The 23,621-nt window shown below is 47.6% G+C and overlaps 1 protein-coding gene across 4 annotated transcripts in view; it reads right to left on the bottom strand.

Annotated features, from left to right (window-relative positions):
* Nucleotides 1–20,551, bottom strand: part of USP49 (ubiquitin specific peptidase 49) — a 29,514-nt gene extending 8,963 nt beyond the window's left edge. For all 4 annotated transcript variants that reach the window (XM_053964114.1, XM_053964116.1, XM_053964115.1 and 1 more), the window contains exons 1-3: nt 20,490–20,551; nt 3,316–3,444; nt 476–1,856 (exon numbers count right to left, since the gene is read on the bottom strand). In XM_053964114.1, coding sequence (XP_053820089.1) covers nt 476–1,828 — 1,353 coding nt within the window. In that variant the 5' untranslated portion in view covers nt 1,829–1,856; nt 3,316–3,444; nt 20,490–20,551. The remainder of the gene's footprint in view (nt 1–475; nt 1,857–3,315; nt 3,445–20,489) is intronic.
* Between the last annotated feature and the right edge of the window lie 3,070 nt (nt 20,552–23,621).

Here is a 23,621-nt window from a genome sequence, read left to right as displayed (position 1 = left end):
TGAGTCCATAAAGCAGAGTATTTAAAGATTGGGTCAAAAGCATAAATATCCTTGTTAGCAGTGTTTTAAAGGGGGGAAATGATGTCTCAGGTTTTAGCTTGTAGCTTTTTTTTTTTTTTTTTTTTTTTTTTTTTTTTTTTTTTTTGTCCAACCTCATCATGTTCTTCCCAGGCACAGAAACAACACCAGAAAGGGACAAAAAAAAAAAAAAAAGCAAAGGCACCTTAAAAACACATTCTAACCCTAAAACCAGGGGCTCAGGACTTCTGTGCTTGTGCAGGACTCATCCAGAAGTGGCACAACTGAAGTGAATTTGTGCTAAAGGTGACAAGGATGGAAATGGTGGCACCTGCACAGCAATTCAAGGGATTTTTTTTCCCTCAGGAACTGGGAATTCCTAAGAGACTCCTAAATGGGATCCTCAATTTGCTCCTCGGTGTGACCGGCTCCAGCTGTGCAAAAAGCAATTCCATACCTGGCTGAGCAACTGCCCGTGGAAAATGGTGTTGACCACCTTGAGGACCTGCTTGGTGAGCTTCCTCTGCGAGAAGGGGATGAGGATCCTGCGCCTGCTGCCCTCGGACTCCAGCTCCTGCTGGACCTTGTCCAGGAGCTCGCAGAGGAACTCCTGAGCGTCCTGCTGGTCGTAGCCGCGGAACGCCGGGATCAGGCTCCACACGGAGTGCAGCATGGCAAACGGGGACACCAGGGCCCACTTGCCAGACCACATCACCCTGAACAGCGTGTGCAGCTCGTGGCAGAGGGAGATGTGCTTCGAGCTGGGCTCCTTGGGCTGGATCAGCTCCAAGCTCCGGCTGATGGAGGAGCCCCCGTTCAAGCCGGCCGGAGAGCTCTGCGTGCCCACCCTGTCAGGCCTCCCCGGCTCGCCAGCAGCAGCCCCATTCGCCAGCCTGCCAGGCACCCTGGCCCTCCCGTTCACAGTTTTAGCTAAAAGTTCTTCCGTTTCACAGAGATCAAGAGTCAAGAAACATTCCCGGAACTTCTGGAGGTGGCTGAGCACCTGCAGGATGGAGTTCATGTAACAAGTGTTGCCCAGGTTCCTCAGCCCCGTCACCCCGGGCGTCATCAGGGGCTGCCGCCGGATGGAGTAGAACTGCTTCAACCTGCTGCTCTGCACCTGCCGTGAGGTAGGGGAAGCTGCGCCCACCTCCCTGAATTTCCTTGGGATCAAGCTCTCCCTGTGCACGTGGGACAGCAGCCTGGCGCTCTTCCTCGGGGGGGTGCTGGCCAGCTCCTCCAGGAGCTGCCTCTTCATCTCCTGCCGCCGCTGCCGAGCCGCCTCCTTCTTCTTCTGCAGCTCCTCCATCTGCTTCTTCTCCTTCAGTTTCAGCTGTCCCCGGGAGCTCTTGTGGAACCAGGTGCGCAGAGCCCTCGCCAGCAGGGCCTGGCGCCGGTGCCACAGCGCCGTGAGCATCTGGGACTGGCCCTGAGGGCTCCTCCTCCTCCAGGCGTCCTCGGCCAGCGCCATGGAGCGCAGCGTCCTCCCGCTCCTCTGCCCCTTGATGGCCGACAGGGAGCTCCTGAGCAGCTTCAGGTCGCCCTCGGGGTTGTCGTTCAGGACGTAGTCCTGGCAGAGGTAACAGAAGACGTAGAGCTCGTGCACCTCCATGGCCAAGGGGTGCTGGGTCTCCTGGAAGTGCCTCAGGGCGTGCTCCTCGATGTAGCGCCCGCAGGCCACGTGGGAGCACTTGAGGCAGGCCCAGAGCGACTCGGTGGTGTGGCAGTCCACGCAGTGCCACTTCTGGGGGTTCAGGATCGAGTGGTCCTGGGCGAGTCGTAGCCGCCCCACATGTTTGCATCTATCCATGTCTCACAGGAGGGGTCGCTGCTCCGACCTTGGGGGGCAAAGAACACAAGGAAAAGGGTTTTAAGGGTGGGATACAGATTTGAACTCTTGCTGTAGGGTCATTGGACAAATCTGACTCCTGGCCCTGCACAGCCCACCCCAAATTCCCCACATTTGAATCTCTCCATGTCTCACAGGAGGGGTCGCTGCTCCGACCTTGGGGGGCAAAGAACACAAGGAAAAGGGTTTTAGGGCTGGGATACAGATTTGAAATCCTGCTGTAGGGTCATTGGACAAATCTGACTCCTGGCCCTGCACAGAACACCCCAAATTCCCCACATTTGAATCTCTCCATGTCTCACAGGAGGGGTCACTGCTCCGACCTTGGCGGGCAAAGAACACAAGGAAAAGGGTTTTAAGGGTGGGATACAGATTTGAAATCCTGCTGTAGGGTCATTGGATAAATCTGACTCCTGGCCCTGCACAGCCCACCCCAAATTCTCCCTGCTTGCATCTCTCCATGTCTCACAGGAAGAGTTGTTGCTCCAAACCTGGGGGGCAAAGAACACAAGGAAAAGGGTTTTAGAGCTGTGACATGGATTTGAGGTCTCACTGTAGGGTCACTGGAAGGGGGCCTGATTGGAGGGGTTAGGATCATCACATCTGACTCCTGGCCCTGCACAGCCCACCCCAAATTCCCCACATTTGAATCTCTCCATGTCTCACAGGAGGTGCTGCTGCTCCGACCTTGGGGGCCAAAGAACACAAGGAAAAGGGTTTTAGAGCTGTGACACGGAGTTGAAATCTTTTTGTAGGGTCACGGGATATCCCCAGTTGGAAGAGGGCCAAAAGGGTCATCAAATCTGACTCCTGGCCCTGCACAGCACATCCCAAATTCCCCACATTTGCATCTTAATCCTCCAATTACAGCTTCAGGTAATGAAGTCACTGACCCCAGGTTTGCTCCCCCAACTCCCTTTTGTCTCCATCTCTCAGGGCCTGAGGCAGTGAGGTGTTGTTGATTCCCAGGCCTGGAGAGGAATTGTTTTGTAAAAATGGGGAAAAAAAAAAAAAAAACAAAACCCAAATGTGCTTTATTTAATCTGACACCAATTCCCAAATGGTTCTGTGCTTCACTTCTGCCATTCCCAGGAGAGGGATGAAGGAATGAGTGAAAAAAATCCTTCAATCTGAGCTTCCCACCTGTCCTGGCAGATGACTGCCAGGAGTTTGTGCTCTCTTGTTTATTCTGGAATCACCTTTTGGACAAATAAAAGCAGCATCATTCCAGGGTTGAGTGATTTTGTCAAAATGGGAAAGCAGCAGCTGACACTGTGTGTGGAGTTTGGAGTTACACACCAAAGAATTACAGGATTCTAAAGGTAAAATCCTACGTCTTGATAAAAGGCTGGTCTGATAAAAGATCCCCAGTGAGCTGTGGATCCCTTTTCCCAGTCCCTCCAAGGCTCTGGGGGCACAAGGAGGGCTCGGAGCCCCTGGCTACTCACGGAGTGCAGCTCACACATCCTCTGCTCCGCCGCGCCGCGGCCGGGGCGCGCGGCAGCCCCGTCATCCTCCCACGGATCCCGGGGAATTTAATTACTGCAAAGTCCTCACTGCCAGGCAGCTTCAAAGCCCTGCAGAGGGAGAGAGAGGGGAAAATATCCTGGTGATGCACAGAAACCAAGCCTGGAACGCTGGCAGGAGCATCATTAACCCCTCGGTGTTTATCCCAGAAATAATCGTCTGGAATTACCCCCAGAATTCTCAGATGTCCACACACAAAATTCCATTCCATTCTCTGCTTTCTTTTTTTTTTTTTTTTTTTTTTCATTTGAGCAGGCTGTAAAAATCTGCTGATCACATGGAGCCTCTTCACGGTGAGGCTTTTGTAGTGGATGACCCAACATATGGCAGAGGGAAAAAATGGGAGTCAAAAAGAAAAAAAAAACCCAAAAAACAGGAGGAAAAAACGTGCCCCTCCTGTGATCACTTGGATTTTTGGCTGCTTCGATTGCCTGGCAAGAGACAGGGGGAGGAGAAGGGGGAAAGATCAAAAAAAGAAAAGCTGTGCTCAGTTAAATTTCATTTCTAGCTGGTTTTTTCAAACAATACAAAGGAAGCAATGAGGAGTTGGCAGGTGCAAAGTGCAACAAAATAACCACAGAGGAGAGAAAAATGGGAAAAAACGGGGGAAAAAACAGAGGTAGAAGAGAATGGAAAAACGGATCTGAATTAAGTTGCTTACACAGGGGCCTGGCACACAGAATATGTGGTTAAAACATCATTTTATGAGGTGCAAAGTGGAACTCTTGCCAAAGCTTTGAGACAGGGATTGACCCCTCACCTGCATGGGCGGGCAGGGACCTGGCCAGGTGAAGGAAATGCATTTTTAGTGGCCCCAAATGACACAAATTTGCTTTAATTACCACCTTTATCGGCGCTGCTGCTGTGGAGGATGGAATCTCTCAAGAGGAAAAATCAAAGCTCTCCAGTTCTTTCTCCTGGACTCCACTGAAAGCTCAAGTGGCCACTTCAGCACCCAAAGAACCGCTGAGGTTTTTACTGAAAGCAGCTCAGAAATTCCCACATTTCCCTCGGGCTGGGCTCATTCCCTCCCAAATCCCGAGATGTGGAAAGGATTTTGGAAATCCTCACCTAAACAAAGGATTGATTTGGTCTCTTTTTTCCAAGTTGGAAAAATCCCTTCCTCACCTTTTTCCCTCCCTGAGCTTTTTTTTCTCCTCTTTCCCTCTTAATTTCCCCCCCTCAGGTGTGGATATAAAAATCATGGAATTTTATTTAGAATCTTTAACCCCAGCGAGAGCAAGTGGCAGAAATTCCAGCTTGCAGGAGTGCAGACACTGTGGTAACATTGACAGCCTTCATTTACATAAAAGAATACTAATTATGTTGTATCATCAACATCTGTGATTCTGCTCACTGCCATATGCGACAGCGTGGGGAATTTAACCCTTCAGCCTCCCCAGCACACCGGATTTTCTACTTTGGAACAAAAAAAATAGGCCTGAAAGACAGAATTTTTTAGGGATTCATCAAACAGCTGGTGGCTCACGGGCTCTGTGAAGTGTAATTTTCAAAAAATGTTGAATTTCTCCTCAATTCCCAAGGAGGAAGAGGCTGCTGGGTTCTGCAGGGTCCCACAGCAGAGCCAGGGAATTACAAAAAAAGAAAAAAAACCAATAAAACCAGATTAAGGAATCCTGTGACAATGCAGGAGATAAATCAAGAGCCTTTTGTCAACTGCTTTGGCTTTTCCTGTGCTGGGCCAGGAGATTTCCTGCTTGGGAAAGGGAAGGGAATTCCAAGCACCTCAGTCAGCTGACAAAGCAGCTTTGCTGTGTCTAAATTCAGGAATTCTCAGCACAAAAGCACCTTTGATGCTGTGTTTGATATCCCCCTCTTCTCTTTAGGTATCCACAGATAACTCTCCTACAAATCCAAGCCATAATTCTGAAAGTCAGGAAGAAATTGTGTTTATTTAACCCCAAACCACTTGAATGAGAGGCTTTTCCTCGAAAGTGAAGCTTCTCCACCCACCACGCTTCAGAGTTCTTCACACTCAACATTTCTTTCTCTTGCTGACTCATATTTTTGACTCTTTCCATGAAAAAAAAAAAAAAAAAAAGGATTGGAATAAAGCCTCACATGTTCCAAAGGCAGCTGGAACAGCTGCAGGACCAGCCCTGCACACGCCACAGAGTGAAATAAATCCCTGGGAAAGCTGGCACAGGACTAAGGAGAGTTTTCCTCTCTTTTCCACACACACACACAAACACTTTGTGATAATCTCCTCCCAGGAACAGAGAGAGCTGCAGCTCCCAGTGGGAATTCCAAGGCTGGGATTAAAGGGGAACAGGATTTGTGAGTCAGGAGCTGTAAACACAGGCACGAGGTGAGGGAAAAAACAAACCTCAAAACAAACCTCGAAGAGATCACAGGGCTGCAGCTGCCCCAGAAATCCCAAAGTGGATGGGACAAGCCATGAGCAACACTGGGATTTCAGGATGGGGAATGAACACCTTGGATTTCAAAAGCTCTGGAAAGAAACACTCAGAGCTCTGCTCTTTGTAATTATCAGCTTTAACTCTTGGGTTTGCTTTTTTTTTTTTTTTTTTTTTTTTTTTTTTTTTTTTTCTTCCCTCTCCATAAAAGCTGATTTTTTAAGGAATCTCTATAAAATCTTCCTTTTCTCACCTACTTAGGTCTTTTCCAGAGAAGGGATGGAGAAAGAAAAGAGGGAGAAGGGAAATAGAGAAGGGAAAAAGAGGGAGAAGGAATCACTTGGTTGCTCTACATGGAGGTGGGAAAAAAAAAAGAGGGAGAAGGAACCACTTGAAGCACTGCAATCCATTAAAGATGAGTAAAACTGAAAAAAAAATGACAGGGAATAAAAGCAAAATAGGGGTATTAGTTCAGCTAATAACATTTTAGAGCCTATTTGATAACTTCTCACCTTGTAATTCACTTAAACTCTGGGGCAAACCCCATTTTCTTGCCTTGCATGGCTCAGAATCCTGGGAAAAAAAACCTCACAGCGAGCTCCTCTAACAGCTCCCAGAACCAAATGCAGCAGAAACAATTTGGCTGCTGCCCCTAAAAGAGAGTTACAAGAAACCACCCGAGCTCATTCTGCTCCTTTGTGCCATTGTTGCACGTTTGGAACCTGATTAAAGCCATCTGCAGGCATCTGGTGACAGCAGCTACTTTCTTTTTCTAAATAAATCTGCAAGAAGCCAAAATAAAAAAAAAAAAAAAAAAAAAAGAAAGAAAAAAAAAACCTCAATCCAGGAGCTGGGTGCTCAACCCTGGAATGATGCTGCTTTTATTTGTCCAAAAGGTGATTCCAGAATAAACAAGAGAGCACAAACTCCTGGCAGTCATCTGCCAGGACAGGTGGGAAGCTCAGATTGAAGGATTTTTTCCACTCATTCCTTCATCCCTCTCCTGGGAATGGCAGAAGTGAAGCACAGAACCATTTGGGAATTGGTGTCAGATTAAATAAAGCACATTTGGGTTTTTTTTTTTTTTCCTATTTTTTGCAGCACTGTAGGAAAAAAAAAAATCCTTGGATGTTCTTGGTTTCCATCAGAACTACATCAGGAATAGACAGGATTTGGTCAAATCATAGTGACAGGACAAGGGGGATGGCACCAAAATGAAAGAGGGAAGGTTTAGGTGGGATATTGGGAAGAAATTCTTCCCTGGGAGGGTGGAGAGGGGCTGGGATGGAATTCCCAGAGAAGCTGTGGCTGCCCCTGGATCCCTGGAAGTGCCCAAGGCCAGGCTGGAGCAGCCTGGGACAGGGGAAGGTGTCCCTGCCCTGGGGAGCTTTAAGATCCTTTCCCCAAACCATTCTGGGATTCTATGGAATAAGTTTAAAAATCCTGGATGCAAAACCCAAGCACTTCCCACCTTCCCACCCCAATAAACCACTTTTTATGTGGAACTCTCCAATTTCTGCTGCAAACACTCCAAAGTGGAAATCTGGGGATATCAGAGAGATCTCCAAGAATTCCATAAAAATAAAAAAAAAACCTTTCTTCCCCTGATTGTTTTCACCTCTCTGTTGGTGAGGCACCAATTTTTGAACCAGATGTGCAAATGCTAACTTGTAATCTGAGCTGCCCCCACAAAAAAAAAAAAAAGGAGAATAAAATCCTGCTTCAACATCCCTGTTCCAGTTCTGGCAGGAGCTGTCCCAGGAGGCAAAATCCTTTATTTATGGAATTCCAGAATCGCTGAGGCTGGAAAAACTTTGCTGTGCCTGATCCCCACCCATGCCTGGAGTGTCACATTCCTTGGACACCTCCAGGGATGGGGACTCCAAACCTCCCTGGGCAGCCCCTTCCACGCAGAAATTCCTCCTGAATTCTTCCTTGCTTCCCAAAGACACACCAGAAATGACTTTTTTTTTTTTTTTTTCCAAGGAAAAACCCCTCATAGAATTGATATTCTGTTAGAAAATAGGAATTGCTGCTGTGGCACCACCACACCTCCTCATCCCCTGTCCTTAGAGACCCTCGTACTCCAGAATTACTCACTCAGAGCATGGAAAATACCCAGGAAAAGAGGCAGGAATCTCATTTTCCTGCTCTTTCTCCAAAAATCCAGCAGGGTTGCTTCCCTTTACTCCTCTCCTTCAAACCCTGCTGGGTTCAGACTTGCAAATTCCATCCCCAAGGAGCAACAGTGGCCAGAGAGATTTTCCAGAGAGATTTTTCCAATTATTCTGGAGCTCTTTTCTTGAAAACTCTCAGCTTTCTGCCCCAAAATTGCTGCTTTCCCTCTCTCCAGGCTGACACAACAGGCAGCTGAATACAGGAAAATTAACAAGGAGAAAAGAGGAAGACAAATCCTCCACCTGGACCTCAGCAAATCCTGAGAATTCCCAACTTTTCTGTGCCAGGAGGGAGGTCAGGATGCTACAGGAGCCTGGAGGAATTCCTGCTGGATTCAGCTGTTGGATACAGGAACTGGAGGACTCCACACCCAACCCAGCTGTGCCAAACTCCAGCTCTGGAGCTTGAGGAAAATGGGATTTTCCTGCCAGCTTCACCAGCAAGTTCAGGTTTATGGAATCCTCCCAGTTAATTCCCAACTCTGGAAGTGTTAAATTCTTCCTGGGAGCTCTCAAAATCCACTCAAGGCTCGAAGATGGAATTGTCAGGAATCAGTTTTTAAAGAAATATAGAAAAACTCCAGCCAAACCCAAAAAAAAGAGTGAAAAACCCAAAGCACTCGGATAAGGAAAATCCCTGCACTGGCAGCGTTCCTGGTGGGAATAAAGAGGATTCCAGCAGGATTTGTTTGTCTGCATCCTGCCAGGAAGCTGAAGTTGGCAGATTTTGGTCCATCTCTGACTTTAGAGCACAACAAATACAAAATTAAAGCATTTTCAGGTCCAATCTCCACATCAAGCAAACTGCTGCAGGTAAATGAAGTGCTCAGGGAACGGAGTCCCAGGCATGAAAAACCTCTCTTCCTTAAACTCTGGGATTCTGAGCACTTCAGAAAAACCTTTAAGGTCTTCAAGGCTCCTTTAAACACAACTTGGGCTCTTGTGCAAACTGGAACGTGCTGTTACCTCACCTGCAGTGAAAAGGGAATTAAATATTCCCATTCCTAAAGGCTGGAATGGATAAAATAACCCAGCCCTGCCCTTTTTTGGGGGGAACTGGTGGAAAAAATCACCTCCCTCTGCTTTTCCTGGTGAATTCCAAGGAGTCAGAAAAGGCACCAAACTCTTTTTGGGTTGGTTGGGAGGGAAATTTATGACTCCACCAAAAGCCTTGGCTTCTTCCAAGAGCTGGAATTCCAGCTCCACACAAAGGGCTGCACATGTGTCTTCTATTCACATTCCTGCCTGAAGATCCCTGGGAATGGAGCAGGGTTTGGAAATAATCATGGAAAAGGCAAAGAGGAGGTGAAATCCTTCAGTCCACAAAGGGATGAGTTGTTGTGTGCTTGCACTGCCACGTGAGTTTCAAGTTTTTAAAATTTCAAGTATTTTAAAGATGAAATTTGAATATTCCTATGGAGCCAAGCTCAGTTTCTCATTGGAGAGATGAATAAAAGTGACACTAAAACCTCAGGCAGCTGTATTTTTAATTTTCACCTCTTGACCTCAGCTTCAAAACTCCATTTCCAGGTGAAATATTGTCTCTACATTCCTTGGAGTCACTGAAAACAAACAAACAAGATCCACATCCTACAGAAGCCTGAAAACGTGGGAATTTCTATTTAATGCCCCAGGGTGTTAAAAAGCATTGTTCAAATGCTATTTATGCCATAGTTCACAGCTTTCTAAAAGTTAATTTCTCTAAAATCTCTTCTCCCCTTTCTTTCCATCCAGGTTTTATTTTTGGGATGGCTTTTGGAAGGGTAAATAAGATGGGAAGCAGGAGCTGAAGGATGATCTGGGCATTAAAACAATTCACAGCATTCCTGAACAACTCCAGTCCTCCTGGACCTGTCCAAAGGGAAGGAATTCCCAGCAATTCCCTGCTGCAATTCCCTGCTGGAATTCCCTGCCTCTTCCATCTGGAGAAGCCTGAAGCAATTACAGCAAAACCCCACAATTGGAATTACCAGCCTGGAGCAGGAAAAAGAATTAGAACAGGCTGAGGGCTGATTCTGACTGAGAAAAAGTTCTAATTTCACTTTACAACCAGCTTGGCACAACCTGGGAATTCCCAAAGAATTCTGTGCCCACAGGGGTGACAAGAGCAGAGGGTGATGCCCCAAATCCTGAGGTTTTTCACCCAAACTTCCCTCCTGGGACAGCTCAGTTAGAGCAGGCAGGAGAGGAGCTTTCAGGGCACAAAAGCAGCAGCACTGACCCCAAAGCTGTTGGAAATTCACTTTTTTTTTTGTGTCCCCCATCCCTAAACTGTTGGGATTCACACCAAACCCAGCATCTTTGCTTCCTTTCACACTTCCCACTGCCCAGGGAATAATGAACCAGGGACAGGTGAAACCAAATCATCCCAAGTGACAAAGCAGGAGCAGAGATCAGCAGCCTTCCCTCAGATTCCCATTTTTTTATCATTCCTTTAAATCACAGCCAGCCACACAAATCCCTGCATTTTCCAGCCTGCTGGAAGCTTTTTTTTTGCTTTTCCCCACGCTCTTGAACCATTATTATCCCACTAAGCACATCCCATTTATCAGGAAAACAACACATCCAGAGTTGAGGTTGACAGCAACAGTTCGCAGATTATGGATTCAAAATACCAAAAATCAGCCTTTTCACGGGGAAAATCCTACTCCAATCCCATCCAGCTTCCCAACCACAACAAAACCCAGCATCGCTTTGGGCTCGATCACCTTCAAGGTCTTTTCCAGGTCCAACCATTCCATGACTGCAAAGGCAGAGCTGGTCACATTCTGACCCTTCAGGAGCACCTTCAGCATTCCCAAATCCTCCCTTAAAATTTGCAGGGAATTTCGGTGAGATGAGCCCCAAAGGCCTGCATGGCACAGGGAGGAGGGGATTTGGCAGCTGCAGCACCTCGGGCTGCCCTGGCTGCCGCAGGGATCCGGGAGCAGCGGAATCCCAGCCTCTGGCAGGATCCCTTTGTGACAGACACAAAGAGCACGCAGCGAGCACTGGCTGACTTCTGGCGACTCCTCTGCTGCTCTTTTTGGAACAGAACTCAGCTCCAGGCTGGTGAAATCCCTGCTGGATTAGGAAGGAGCCCAGGCTGGAGGTAGATGTGGTCACAGCGAGGTGGCAGAGCCACCTCCAGCAGCAGCAGCAGGCTGTGCCCGATTCTCTCCCCAGGCAGAAGAAAAGAGCATTAAAGAGGAGAGCACAATTCCACAGCCTGGAATCCGAGCAGGGAAGGAGCCTCCAGGATCCCAAGACAAAAATAACGCCGGGTTTTCACAGCCCTCTCCATCATTTGCTTTGCCAATCAATTATTTGGGGTTTTTAACCCCAAACAAGTGAGGCAGGACAGCAGAATTTTCAGAATTTGTAACAGCAGAAGATTTTCTCTGGGTTTTACAACAGCAGAAAATTTTCTGTGGGTTTTATAAATGGGTTTTCACAGCCCTCTCCATCATTTGCTTTGCCAATCAATTATTTGGGGTTTTTAACCCCAAACGAGTGAGGCAGGACAGCAGAATTTTCAGAATTTGTAACAGCAGAAGATTTTCTGTGGGTTTTATAAATGGGTTTTCACAGCCCTCTCCATCATTTGCTTTGCCAATCAATTATTTGGGGTTTTTAACCCCAAACAAGTGAGGCAGGACAGCAGAATTTTCAGAATTTGTAACAGCAGAAGATTTTCTGTGGGTTTTATAAATGGGTTTTCACAGCCCTCTCCATCATTTGCTTTGCCAATCAATTATTTGGGGTTTTTAACCCCAAACGAGTGAGGCAGGACAGCAGAATTTTCAGAATTTGTAACAGCAGAAGATTTTCTGTGGGTTTTATAAATGGGTTTTCACAGCCCTCTCCATCATTTGCTTTGCCAATCAATTATTTGGGGATTTTAACCCCAAATGAGTGAGGCAGGACAGCAGATTTTTTTTTCAGTGGGTTTTGTAACAGCAGAAGATTTTCCCTGGGTTTTACAACAGCAGAAATTTTTCTGTGGGTTTTATAAATGGGTAAAAATGAGTCAATCACAGCCATTTATCTGATTTATCCAAGCGCAGAGAGGGTTTTGGTGTTTGATTTGTCTGCCCAGCAAACCCCAAGGTGCTCAGTGGGATTTCTGTAGAGGATCCATAAGAATTCCCACATTCCCACATGGAGAGTGCTGCTGCGTGCCCAGCTCTGGAAATAGAAAATCTCTGAGCCCTCCACTTGGACCCTGGGGCTCCACCAAGGGCTTCTGTGTTTTCTTGCCAACAAAGAATTAAAGGATTTACACATCCTCTTCCCCTGCTCAGCTGCTGGGCCTGGCTTGTGCTGGGAAAAGCCAATCCGTGCAGCAATCCCTGCTCTTCCTCAGTGGCCAGACAGAGATCTGAAGTAAATAAAACTAAATTTGTTACAAATAAAACAAAACTCAAATTCGTCTTTTCAGCCCCAGCCTCGGCCGAGGTTTGTGCCTCTGTTTTTTGGTAGAAAAGGAAGATTTTCTCTCGCACAAATGTACCTTTCACTCCTGATTTGCATATTAGGAATCGTGCTCCAGCTGAAATCCTTTTTTATTTCTGACCTGCAGGATGTGAGTGGTGCCTCTGTCCTGCCCACAAGCCGAGGTCGGAAGCAGGACCCCGATTTGTGAACTCTCAGGTTGTTAAATCTCCCTTAAGAACTGCAGCTCGAGCCAGGCCCCGTCCTGCAGCATCTGTTATTTTAATAAATTATCCTCCCACGAGGTTAAAGTTCATCCCTTCAATTTGTCCTGAGATGAAACAACAACAGGACAAGGGGAGTAAAGAGGGAGAGGTGAATTTGGGTTTGAGGCCACAAAAAGCTGTTCCTAAACCCTTCCAATTTTAGGATAAACAGGATATTTCCTTCCTTATTCTGACCCATCTCCACATTACCCAAAGCAGCAGAGGAAGTGCAGGACAAGAGCACAACAAATTCCAAAGGAGATTTTTTTTTTTTCTCCCCCTCCCCTCTTTGAAAGCCACTTGTTGTTCCCACTCTCCATCATGAATATTTCTATTTCTTCCAAATAAAATATTGGAGGAAATAAAATATCTCATCCTCTGGTGAGCAGGATCTTCATCCCTGCTCTGCTTCAGGTGAATTAACTATTCTTAGTTAAATAGATTTGCTTCTAGTCTCAGTCTGATGACAGATTAACTCCTGACTGGTCGGATTAGGGATTTACCTCTGGAAATAAATCACTTTTGAATCTGAGTTATAGCTATTAGTTCTTCCTAGCTCAGCTCAACAGCTTTTAGTGCCTCTTTTGTGTTTTTGAAAGAATGATTAAACATCATTAAATCCAAGCTCAGGGCTCTTTCTCACAACTCCAGGCAATAAACAGCTGATTTCAGTTTTTTTTTTTTTTTTTTTTAAGAATAACAGAGTTTTGCATGGATTTTTTTTCAGCATAATTAATGCCATTCTAATAATGGCATTTTTTCAGCATAATTAATGCCATTTTCTTCTAAATCTACAATGTTTATCCTTAAAATTAAACCATGTTTTTTGTGCTTGTGTGGTTTTAAAGGACATAACCCCCACTTTGTTCTCCTCACACATCAACCTCCTCTTCCCACACGATATTGCCAATATTCTCCTCCAGCTGCAGAAAGCCACAAAAAAAATCACAGAATCACAAAATATCCTGAGCTGGAGAAGACCCACAAAAATCCTGGAAGTCCAAATCCTGATTTCTGATTTCTGTCCAGCAACCAGCAGACATTTAAAGACAGTTTGCTCTTAAATGCAACATGAAATATTCCAAATATGACACCAGCAATGTCCCTGCCACCAGAAGCAGCAGCCACCAAGTGGAATGTCAAGAATAAAAAGAACCCCACCTGTAGCTGCCGTGGGAGGGGACTGGATGCTGAAATCCAGGATGGAGCCCCCCTCACCCCAAATCAAGGGGTTTTTAAATGGCACAGCCCAAACTTCATTAAATTTATCTTAAAGCAGCGCTTTGAGCCAGGCACAACGGCTGAATTGTTTCATTTCTCACTTGAAAAGCCCTTAAACATCCAAAATCAGACTGTGCTGTTCAGTTCCACCAACACACACAAATAAATACCCTTATTATTAAAATATAGCCCTGGGTTTGTGTCACTCGAGCCTTACACCCCTCCCTGCAGCCAGGACCTGAGAAATCCCCACTGTGACTACAAATGCAAAGAAAATTATTCTGTAAAACCCAAGAATTCCTCATGCCATGAGTTACATCTGAGAAGGGGGGGAGGTTTCCATGCCCAATTTTATTTGCTGAAGTTCAGTGCATGAAGAAATGATTTGGTTCTGGTGGACCCCAATAGAGAATTGGGGTTTATCATTATCATTATCATAATTATCATTATCATATCATTATCACAATTATCATTATCATAATAATAAGAGGTAGGAGTCAGCCAAAAACAACATTTCCTTCATACACACAGTGCTTGTTATTTAACCTGCAGCACAAGGTGCAGCTCTAAACCAGCTGAAATTCCTGGATAAAGTCAATTCCAGCACCAGGAAAAAGCTGGAATGGGGAAAAAGGTGTGTCCCCCCCCAAACTCAAACCATTCTGGGATTCTGTGATTTAATACCAAAAAAAAATAAATCACAAAATACAAAACGTTCCCAGTTTTGTCAGAATTACTGGAATGGAGTCAGGCTCACAGACACCCATCCCTGTTAGGAAAAAAAAACTGGGAATAAAGGCCCCAAGGCAGCACCCAGTGCTCCCCTCAGGACACTTTTAGGATTTCAGGGAAAAAAATTGGGAAAAGAGCCTCCAAGGCAGCACTCCTCTCAGGACACCTTTAGGATTTCAGGAAAACAAAAAAAAAAGGGAATAAAGGCCTCAAGGCAGCACCCAGTGATCCCCTCAGGACACTTTTAGGATTTCAGGAAAACAAAAATTGGGAATAAAGCCCCCAAGGAGCACCCAGTGATCCTCTCAAGACACTTTTAGGATTTCAGGGAAAAAAATTGGGAAAAGAGCCCCCAAGGCAGCACCCAGTGCTCCCCTCAGGACACTTTTAGGATTTCAGGGAAAAAAATTGGGAATAAAGGCCCCAAGGCAGCACCCAGTGATCCCCTCAGGACACTTTTAGGATTTCAGGGAAAAAAATTGGGAATAAAGGCCCCAAGGCAGCACCCAGTGCTCCTCTCAGGACACTTTTAGGATTTCAGGAAAACAAAAATTGGGAAGAAAGCCCCAAGGCAGTGCTCCCCTCAAGACACTTTTAGGATTTCCAGCTAAAATCCACTTATCATTTCCTCACCCTGCCCTGCCCAGCTCTTTCCACACCGCTTTTATTTCAACCCCAAACCCTCCAATTGTCCTGGGAGGCTTTTCAAAGCCTGGCAGAGAGGGGCAGAGTGCAATTAAAGGACAGCATTTCTTCATCAAATCTAAAAATCTCAAGCCTCCCACTGCAAGCGAGCGGGAAAATGCGATGCCAAGGCAGCGCTGCTCCTGGAGGGGATGGATTTGATTTTTTCCAGGGAATAAGGGATGGGATCAGCTCAGCTGATCCCCTACAGAACGGCTCAATGCAGGGCCACAGCTGTGGCACACAACTCTTGCCTTGATCTTCCATGGTTTGCCCTGAAAAGGGCAGAAATGCACCCAAGCTTTGCTGCAGTAAATTGGTGTTTTGAAAAAAAAAAAAAAAAAACTCAAAGAGCATCCCTGGCTGCACTCACAGAGGGGAGGAAAAAAGGTTTGGGATTTTTTTCTCACATGGTTAGAGGTTGAGTGTGAAAGTTTTTGTGGTTTACACCCCTCCCCAAACAATTATTTCCTTCAAAATCGATATTATTTAGAAATTCCAGCCTTGTGGGGAATTCCCGTGCTGGAGGATGTGCTTTTTTTTTTTTTTTTTCCTTTTGGCATTTCAGTCAGCAAACTCCCTAAAACTGCTGCTGCAAAAAAAAAAAAAAAAAAAAACCCAAAAAAAACCACCTCCTCAGTCAGAATCTTTCTTTAAACAGTGCATTTGTCACGACTGACACGTTACACAAGACACATTTCAGAGGAACTTGGAGCTGTCACATCCCTGGATTGCAGCTCTCTGTCTCCATTTGGAAAAGCAGCTGAAAGCTGAATTACAGAGCCCAGAAGTGCGAGCGCCGTGGGGAGGAACAAGAAAAGCTCCTGCTTTTCACATATTTTTTTTTTTTTTTTTTTACTTCCTCAGCAAAGCCAGACTTCTCAGTGAATTACAGCATAATTAGCTAATTAAAGGAACTCACCTAGCCAGTGTTCTTTTCAAAAAAAAAAAAAAAAATCTCAAGGTAGGTCCCCAACAATTTGCTGTTTTCTGAGGGATTTCAGCTGATTTGTCACCAACTGGAGGTGCCACAGCTCAAGCCCTCCTCATTATCATCTTGCAAGCTAAAAGCTCATTAACAACAATTAGGAAAAATATATAAACTTGGCAGCTTTGTGTTCTTTCCTGCCTACTACAGACACTCCTTAACGCTGTTGCAAGAAGGGATTTTTTTTTTCCCTTTCGCAGCCAGCAGAACAGTGGGTTTTAATCTGAATTTTCCTCAGTGCACCAGGATATCAATGACAGCAAATAGACAAATAATCAGCTTTAGTTCACCTGAAATCCCATCCCAAAGACACTGGCAAAAGGCAGAAGCTCACCTCCAGGTTTACCTCCTCTCCTTTTGAATCTGTTTTGTTTTCATGGGGTGCTCTGGCTGCTCTGTGCTGGAATTCCCTGGCTCCTGAGCCACAAAAGCCTCACCTGATCCATCCTCGAGCTAAAATCTCCCCAAACCCCAAAGTGAAGAGCGTTTGTGGGCACACAGGGAAGCATCAACCAGCAACCGAGATATTCTCAGCTCTGAACGGGATTTTTAAATCATTTCTGTTCAACAATTTGGATTTGCTCAGCTTCCTTAGGAGCAAAGACTCATTAAGGGTTTCACACTAATGAGGGACCTCCTTCTTTCACTGGAATTCAAGGGGGGCTTTTTTCTAGACAAGAGTCTGGGGTGAAGGGGTTTGGGAAGGGTGAAGGGGTTTGGGAAGGGTGAAGGGGTTGGGGAAGGGTGAGGATTTTGGGAAGGGTGAAGGAGTTTGGGAAGGGTGAAGGGGTTTGGGAAGGGTGAAGGAGTTTGGGAAGGGTGAAGGAGTTTGGGAAGGGTGAAGGAGTTTGGGAAGGGTGAAGGGGTTGGGGAAGGGTGAGGATTTTGGGAAGGGTGAAGGAGTTTGGGAAGGGTGAAGGGGTTTGGGAAGGGTGAAGGGGTTTGGGAAAGGTGAGGATTTTGGGAAAGGTGAGGATTTTGGGAAAGGTGAAGGGGTTTGGGAAAGGTGAAGGGGTTTGGGAAGGGTGAAGGGGTTTGGGAAGGGTGAAGGGGTTTGGGAAGGGTGAGGATTTTGGGAAGGGTGAAGGGGTTTGGGAAAGGTGAGGATTTTGGGAAAGGTGAGGAGTTTGAGAAGGGTGAAGGGTTTTATGAATATCAGGTTGCTGAGATAAAAAACCAACTCCCAAGGTTTCATTCCCCAAATGGGGAAAAAATAAAAACCCCCAGCAACAAACCCAACCCTTGATGAAATATTCAAGCTGAAAACCACAAATGTTGTTGAACTAAGTGAGAAAAGTTCCCGTTCTCACCGGAGAGGATTCTGGCAGAAAATAAAGGGTTGGAGGGGAGACCTCTGAAACAACCCCATCTTCCCATTCCTCCTGACCTCAACCACAGCTCCCAGTTACTGGCAAAGTTGTCAGACAATTTATTTATTATTTCTTTGTTTATTTATAACCATTTTAAACCAAACCCCTCAGTTTTGTTTTGCCTCAGAGCTAGGGCCAACGTCAGAAAACCTTTCACACTTCCCCAAAGCTAAAAACACTCAGGAAGGAATCCACACTTAGGCACTAGAAGCTGAATTTTGCAGTATTTTTTAGAATTTTGTATTATTTTGAAGTATTTCCATTTGTTAACTGTTCTAAATCAATCCATTAACATCTTCCGAGGGCTGAGAAAACACTAAATTTCATTTTACGAGTCCCAACAGAAGCCCTGTGGCATTTCAGTATAAAAACTGTTAAGGAAGGGAACAAAAAAAAAAAAAAAAAAGGCCAAGAAAAACAGGATCTAAAAGACATTTTCAGTCCTTCATTCTGAATAAACCACTTTTGGTGCTGAGTAAGTGCTTCTTGTCACGTGCTCGGAGGTGCTGAGACAACACAGGGCTGCTTAAAAATAATAATTAACAAGTGAGTGCGTTTTAGAGCTGAGGAAAACAACCTGCAGCGTGTGATGTGGGCAGAGCTGCAGCAGCCACAAGAAACCCTCTGAAAAAAAAAAAAAAAAACCCAAAAAAAACCCCCCAAAAAACCCAAAAAAGACACCCAGAACCTGAATGTGCTTTTTTCTGTCCTCACTGAGCAATTGTCAGCACTCCCTTCCTGACTCAAACCAGCCCCAGAACACGAGGCTGGTCCCAAATTTCTCCATCCTCACAAGCCTTGGACCACACGGAGCAGGAATTGCAGCAAGAGATTCCTTCCTAACAATCCTTGGCCACACAACAGCCAAAAAAAAATTCCCCAGTTTGGGCTTTTTTGGCTCTTTTCTAGCCCCTAACCCGTTGCATGTGTGACTATTGTCCAAGCCTTGCTCCTGAACAAGCAGAATTCTCTTGTAACCCACCCAGCTTGCACAAAACCCGGAATTATTCCACGCTGGCAAAAAAATCTGCCAACTTCAAAACACCCTTTCCCACTTGGAGTCAGCTCGAGAATGATCAGGGGAGGGATAAATGAACATTTATGGTTTGCTGAAAGCTCGGAGACATCAAATGCTGCTCACGCTTGGCACATGACTCCCAAATATCTGCACCCAGCCCGTTCTCAAGGCAATTAAAAACACCAAATAAAACCCCAAACGCTTTTGTTGCCTTCTCCTTTTTGGGTTTTTAAATATCACCCGACCTCTCTGACCCTGCATAAACCACAGGAGCCTCCCCAGGGCAGCTGCCCAAGGCAGAGCAGCCAAATTTTGGTGAAAATTCCACACGGGTCAGCTCCTAACATTTTACAGCACGACTCATTTAATCCAAGTTTAATCCACACTGCTCGCATCCACGGGGAGTTTTTAATTCACAATTCCACTAGTTTATCCCCTCTCATCCTCCAGCTCTTTCTCCCATCCTCATTTCCACATCCCAGCCACGTTTCCTCAGCTGCAGCTCAGCTCTCAGCCCCCCGCCTTCCACAACACTTCATTTTGTGCTTCCAACCCCACAAATCAACCCTTTGAATCCGCTGGTTTCTGCCTTTCTTCCTCACAAGAACGCCTGAAAAATTCCCGCTGAAATCCATCCCTTTTCCCTGGAATCGCCACCTCCTTCCCGGGGCTCCAGGAGCATCTTTTCCCCCCAGCGTTTTTCCCCGAGGCAGCAGCGGAGCGTGAAAGGACCAAATTTTGCATCTGTTTCACACCAGGCGAGCCCAGCCACTCCAGGCATCCCTCCCTGACTAAAAAGTGCAGCGAAGAACTCCGCGAAGTAAAGACAACTTCCCGCTCTCCCAGCTTCAGCATTCCGGGATAACGGGATGCTTTCCCCACGCCGTTCGACCTGCAGCTGTCTTGACACAAGGATCAGGCTCGTTCCCTGCGCCTAAAGCGATTAAAGAGCGATTTTCCCCTAAAATTAGCAGCTTTTCCAGCGCTGGATTCCTGTTTTTAAGGGCTCGGTTATCCCGGATCCGTGATTCCCGTGGCTCCGGGAGCCCTCGTGGCAAGGGGGGACCCCCTTGGAGGATTAAAAAGGGGGATTTTGGAGCGGTTTTGCTGCCTGGAGCTGACCCCAAGCCCTCCCACGGATCAAGTTCAGCTTTTCCCCCCTCTTGGGGACACAAACGCACGGATTTTTAGGGTTGTTTTTTTTTTTTCCCTAAATAAACACAAATCCGCACCGAATTTCCCCGTTTTCGTGCCCTTTCCCCGTTCCAGCTCAGCACGGAGGTTTAAAGGGAGTTTTTTAAGGTTTGGTTTTTTTTTTTTTTTTTTTACCCCTCCTCCCAGCAAAGCCTCAGCACCCCCTCACGGTCCCGGGGAAGGGGGAGAGGGTCCCGGGAAGGAGGAGGTGGAAAGGGATTTGGGGGGATTTTAGGAAGGGGAGCATAAAGGGGAGTCGGGGGAGCGGATCCCGAGGATGAGGAGGCGGGGGGGGGGGGGAAGGAACGTGGAGAGGGGAGGATGTTCCCTCAACAAAGGCAAAGTTGCGGAGCCGCCGAGCCCGGCGCGGGGGTCCCGCCCGCACACAAAGGCGGCGACCCCGGCCGTGGGTGAGGGGGGGAGGGCAGCGGGGTCCGCCTCAGCCCCACAGCCGCACCGCGGAGGAGGAAGGGGGGTGTCGCTTTGAGGGGGGGGGAGCAGCAAAGACCCCTCCTCTCCTCTCCTCCTCCTCCTCTTCAGCGCCCATATCCCCCCAGCCCTGTGTCCCTCTCTGTCCTCAGGAGGGGTCGCGTCCCGTGTGTGTCCCCCCCCCGTCCCTCTCTCCCCCCCCCCCCCCCGGTCCCCTTTATTTACCGCCATCACCAGCACGCGCGAGCTGTCACCCAGCGCGAGACGCCCCGGCCGGCCACGCCCCCCTCCCCGCCCATTGGCCGCCGCGCCCCGCCCCGCCTTTCCATTGGCTGGAGCGCGCGTCACTCAACGCCAACACCCGCCTCCCTCTCCGCCGCTTACGCCGATTGCGTAGCGCGGCGCACAGGCTAAGACCGCGGGTGTTTGCGCTGCTTGCGTAGCGTACGCGCCCCCGCTGGCGTAGCGTACGCCGCGGCGGGCAGAGCGGTGTCGGGGCGTACGCTGTCTGCGCAGCCGGCAGGGGGCGCTGTTCAATGGGCGCCGGGGGGGGCGGGCCGGCGCGGGTTCGAGTCCCGCCCCCGCCCGTGACGTACCGGGCTTTGTGAATCGCGGGGCCGAAGTTCGGTTGAGGCACGGGAGGGTAAATAAGGGTGTCGCGGAGACAAAGAGGCTCTTAAAGGGGCGGCGCGGGGGCCCCCGAGGGGGTGGGGTGGGGTGGGAGGTGCCCCACGGGGGCCCTGAGGTGATGGGGGTGCTGAGGTGACGGAGGGGGCGCGCCCCACAGGGGTCCCTGAGGTGATGAGGGGCTGTGAGGGCTTTGAGGTGATGGATGCCTTGAGATGGAGATCCTGAGGCGATGAGGGGGCACCCGGGGAGGGACAAGGGAGTTCTGAGGTGATGAAGACGCTGAGGGGATTGGGGGGACACCCCAAAGGGTCCCTGAGGTGATGGGGGTGGGCAAGGAGGAGGTTCTGAGGTGATGAAGACCCTGAGGGGGAGCCCCAAAGTGACGGGGAGACGATGGAGGGGGGTGTGGGGACTCTGAGGTGATGGAGACCCTCAGGTGACGGGGGGGACACCCCAAAGGGTCCCTCAGGTGATGGGGGATCAAGGAGGGGGCTCTGAGGTGATGGGGGGGGACACCCCAAAGGGTTTCTGAGGTGATGGGGGATCAAGGAGGGGCCCTGGGGGCTCTGAGGTGATGAAGACCCTCAGGTGATGAGGGAACACCCCAAAGGGTCCCTCAGGTAATGGGGGATCAAGGATGGGGCTTTGAGGTGATGGGGGGGACACCCCAAAGGGTCTGAGAGGTGATGGGGGATCAAGTAGGGGCCATGGGGGCTCTGAGGTGATGGGGGGACACCCCAAAGGGTCCCTCAGTTAATGGGGGATCAAGAATGGGGCTCTGAGGTGATGGGGGGACACCCCAAAGGGTCCCTCAGGTAATGGGGGATCAAGGAGGGGCTATGGGGGCTCTGAGGTGATGAAGACCCTCAGGTGATGGGGGAACACCCCAAAGGGTCCCTCAGTTAATGGGGGATCAAGAATGGGGCTCTGAGGTGATGGGGGGACACCCTAAAGGGTCTGAGAGGTGACGGGGGGACACCCCAAAGGGTCTCTGAGGCGGTGAGGGGACACCCCAATGATCCCTGAGGCAATGGGAAGGGTCCAGGGGGGGCTGTGGGGACCATGAGGCGACGCAGAACCTGAGGTGGGGGCTCTGAGATGATGGGGTCACACCCCACATGGCCCCTGAGGTGACAGGGACGCCGAGGCGATGGTGGCACCAGCGCCTGGCCCGCTTTGACCCTGTGCCTGCACAGAAATCCAGGCTGGCAAGGAGCCTGCAGCGTCTAACAATTAAAATTGGAGGGGAACGATCCTCACTCTCTTTGTGAGCTTAAAAAAAAAATGCCACAGCACAAGAACAGAACAAAAGCTCCAAAAGTCCCCTGGGGTGGCAGAGAGATTTGGGACTGGCTCTGCCACCGAAGCACTTGTGATCCGGATAACATCACCCGTATAAATAAATAAAAATAATAAACCATGCAAGGGTGAGGCCTCCATTCCCAAAATCCCTCTTGGGAATGAATTTCATTCCCAGTTTAGGGAATGAAACAACACTGATAGAGATTTTGAGAAGTGCAGAAGCAGAAAAAAAAAAAAGGATCCACAATGGAGCAGGATCTCAGCGTGGCCACCTCTACTCCTGAGAAAACAACCAACCTTCCAAACTGGGATTGTCCTTCCAAACTGGGATTTGACAGCCAAAATGAAGATTTTTTTTCAGGGAAAAAGAGTAATTTTGGCCATTAAGGGAGTGAAAGAAGCAGCTGATTCCCTCATTTCCAGAAAGCAGCAAAAGGCTTTGCTGGGACATAAAGGACTAAATCCTCCTCATCCTCATTCTCTGGAAACCCACTGACGTCAAGGGGTTAATTAAAGGCAGAACGTGGCTCCAGGGGTCCCTTTTTGGAACTGCAGGAGCAGCAGAATGAATTAATAAAACCCCAGGGATCCCCAGGGATTCCAGCACACACTTCCATGGTTTTTAGGCACACGAGCAGAGTTTTGCCTTCTCTGGTTACGGAGCAGCCTCGGGAATTAACAAAGCATTACCAACATTCACCATGACTAATCTGCTCATTAACAGGGGGTTTTGTTTTTTGGGTTGTTTTTGGTTTGGTTTTTTTTTAACCTTAAGGCTTTTAATGGGAAACAGGACAGGGATAACCATCCCTATAAATCCTAGTTTGTTTCCCTAAGTTTTCCCAGTTTAACTGCATGGAACGACAGTGAATTTCCACCACTGAACAGTCCCACACAAGTCATGAACCTGGGGCTAAAAGCTGCAAAAAAAATCAGTGTATTCAGCATGTTGGAATTTCTTATGGCTCGTGAACCACCTCTTTCTGGGCCCTGTGCTGATTAAATTTATTAAATCCTCACAACTAAAAGCTCTGAGCACTCTAGCATTAATTAGGTTTGCAAGTATAAACAATAGAGCATCATATTTATAAAAAACAACAAAATATTCTCAGCCAGAAAATCAAGCCACAAATCAGCTGTTTTTTTTTTTTTCTTCTTGCTTCATATAAAAAAAACTGTTTAAGACAAATTATTTCTGTTTTCTTTGCTCTTCAGACTCGTATGGGCAAGGAACCAACAATATTTTTTCTGGAATGATGATGCCTTCCCAGGAATATGAAAGAAAAAATATATGGAAGTGATATCATTATGTCTTACAAAGAATTTTTGGCTTCTATTGCCCAAATCCTTCCTTATTCCATTGAATGTGAAGCCATCAGGATTTCTCAAATGCTGTGCAGGGACGGGATATTTATTATCTACCTT

This window comes from Vidua chalybeata, chromosome 24 (assembly GCF_026979565.1).
Source record: "Vidua chalybeata isolate OUT-0048 chromosome 24, bVidCha1 merged haplotype, whole genome shotgun sequence".
Taxonomy (NCBI): domain Eukaryota; kingdom Metazoa; phylum Chordata; class Aves; order Passeriformes; family Viduidae; genus Vidua; species Vidua chalybeata.
The sequence above is the reverse complement of the archived record's forward strand: the minus strand, read 5'-3'. Positions and strand labels throughout refer to the sequence as shown.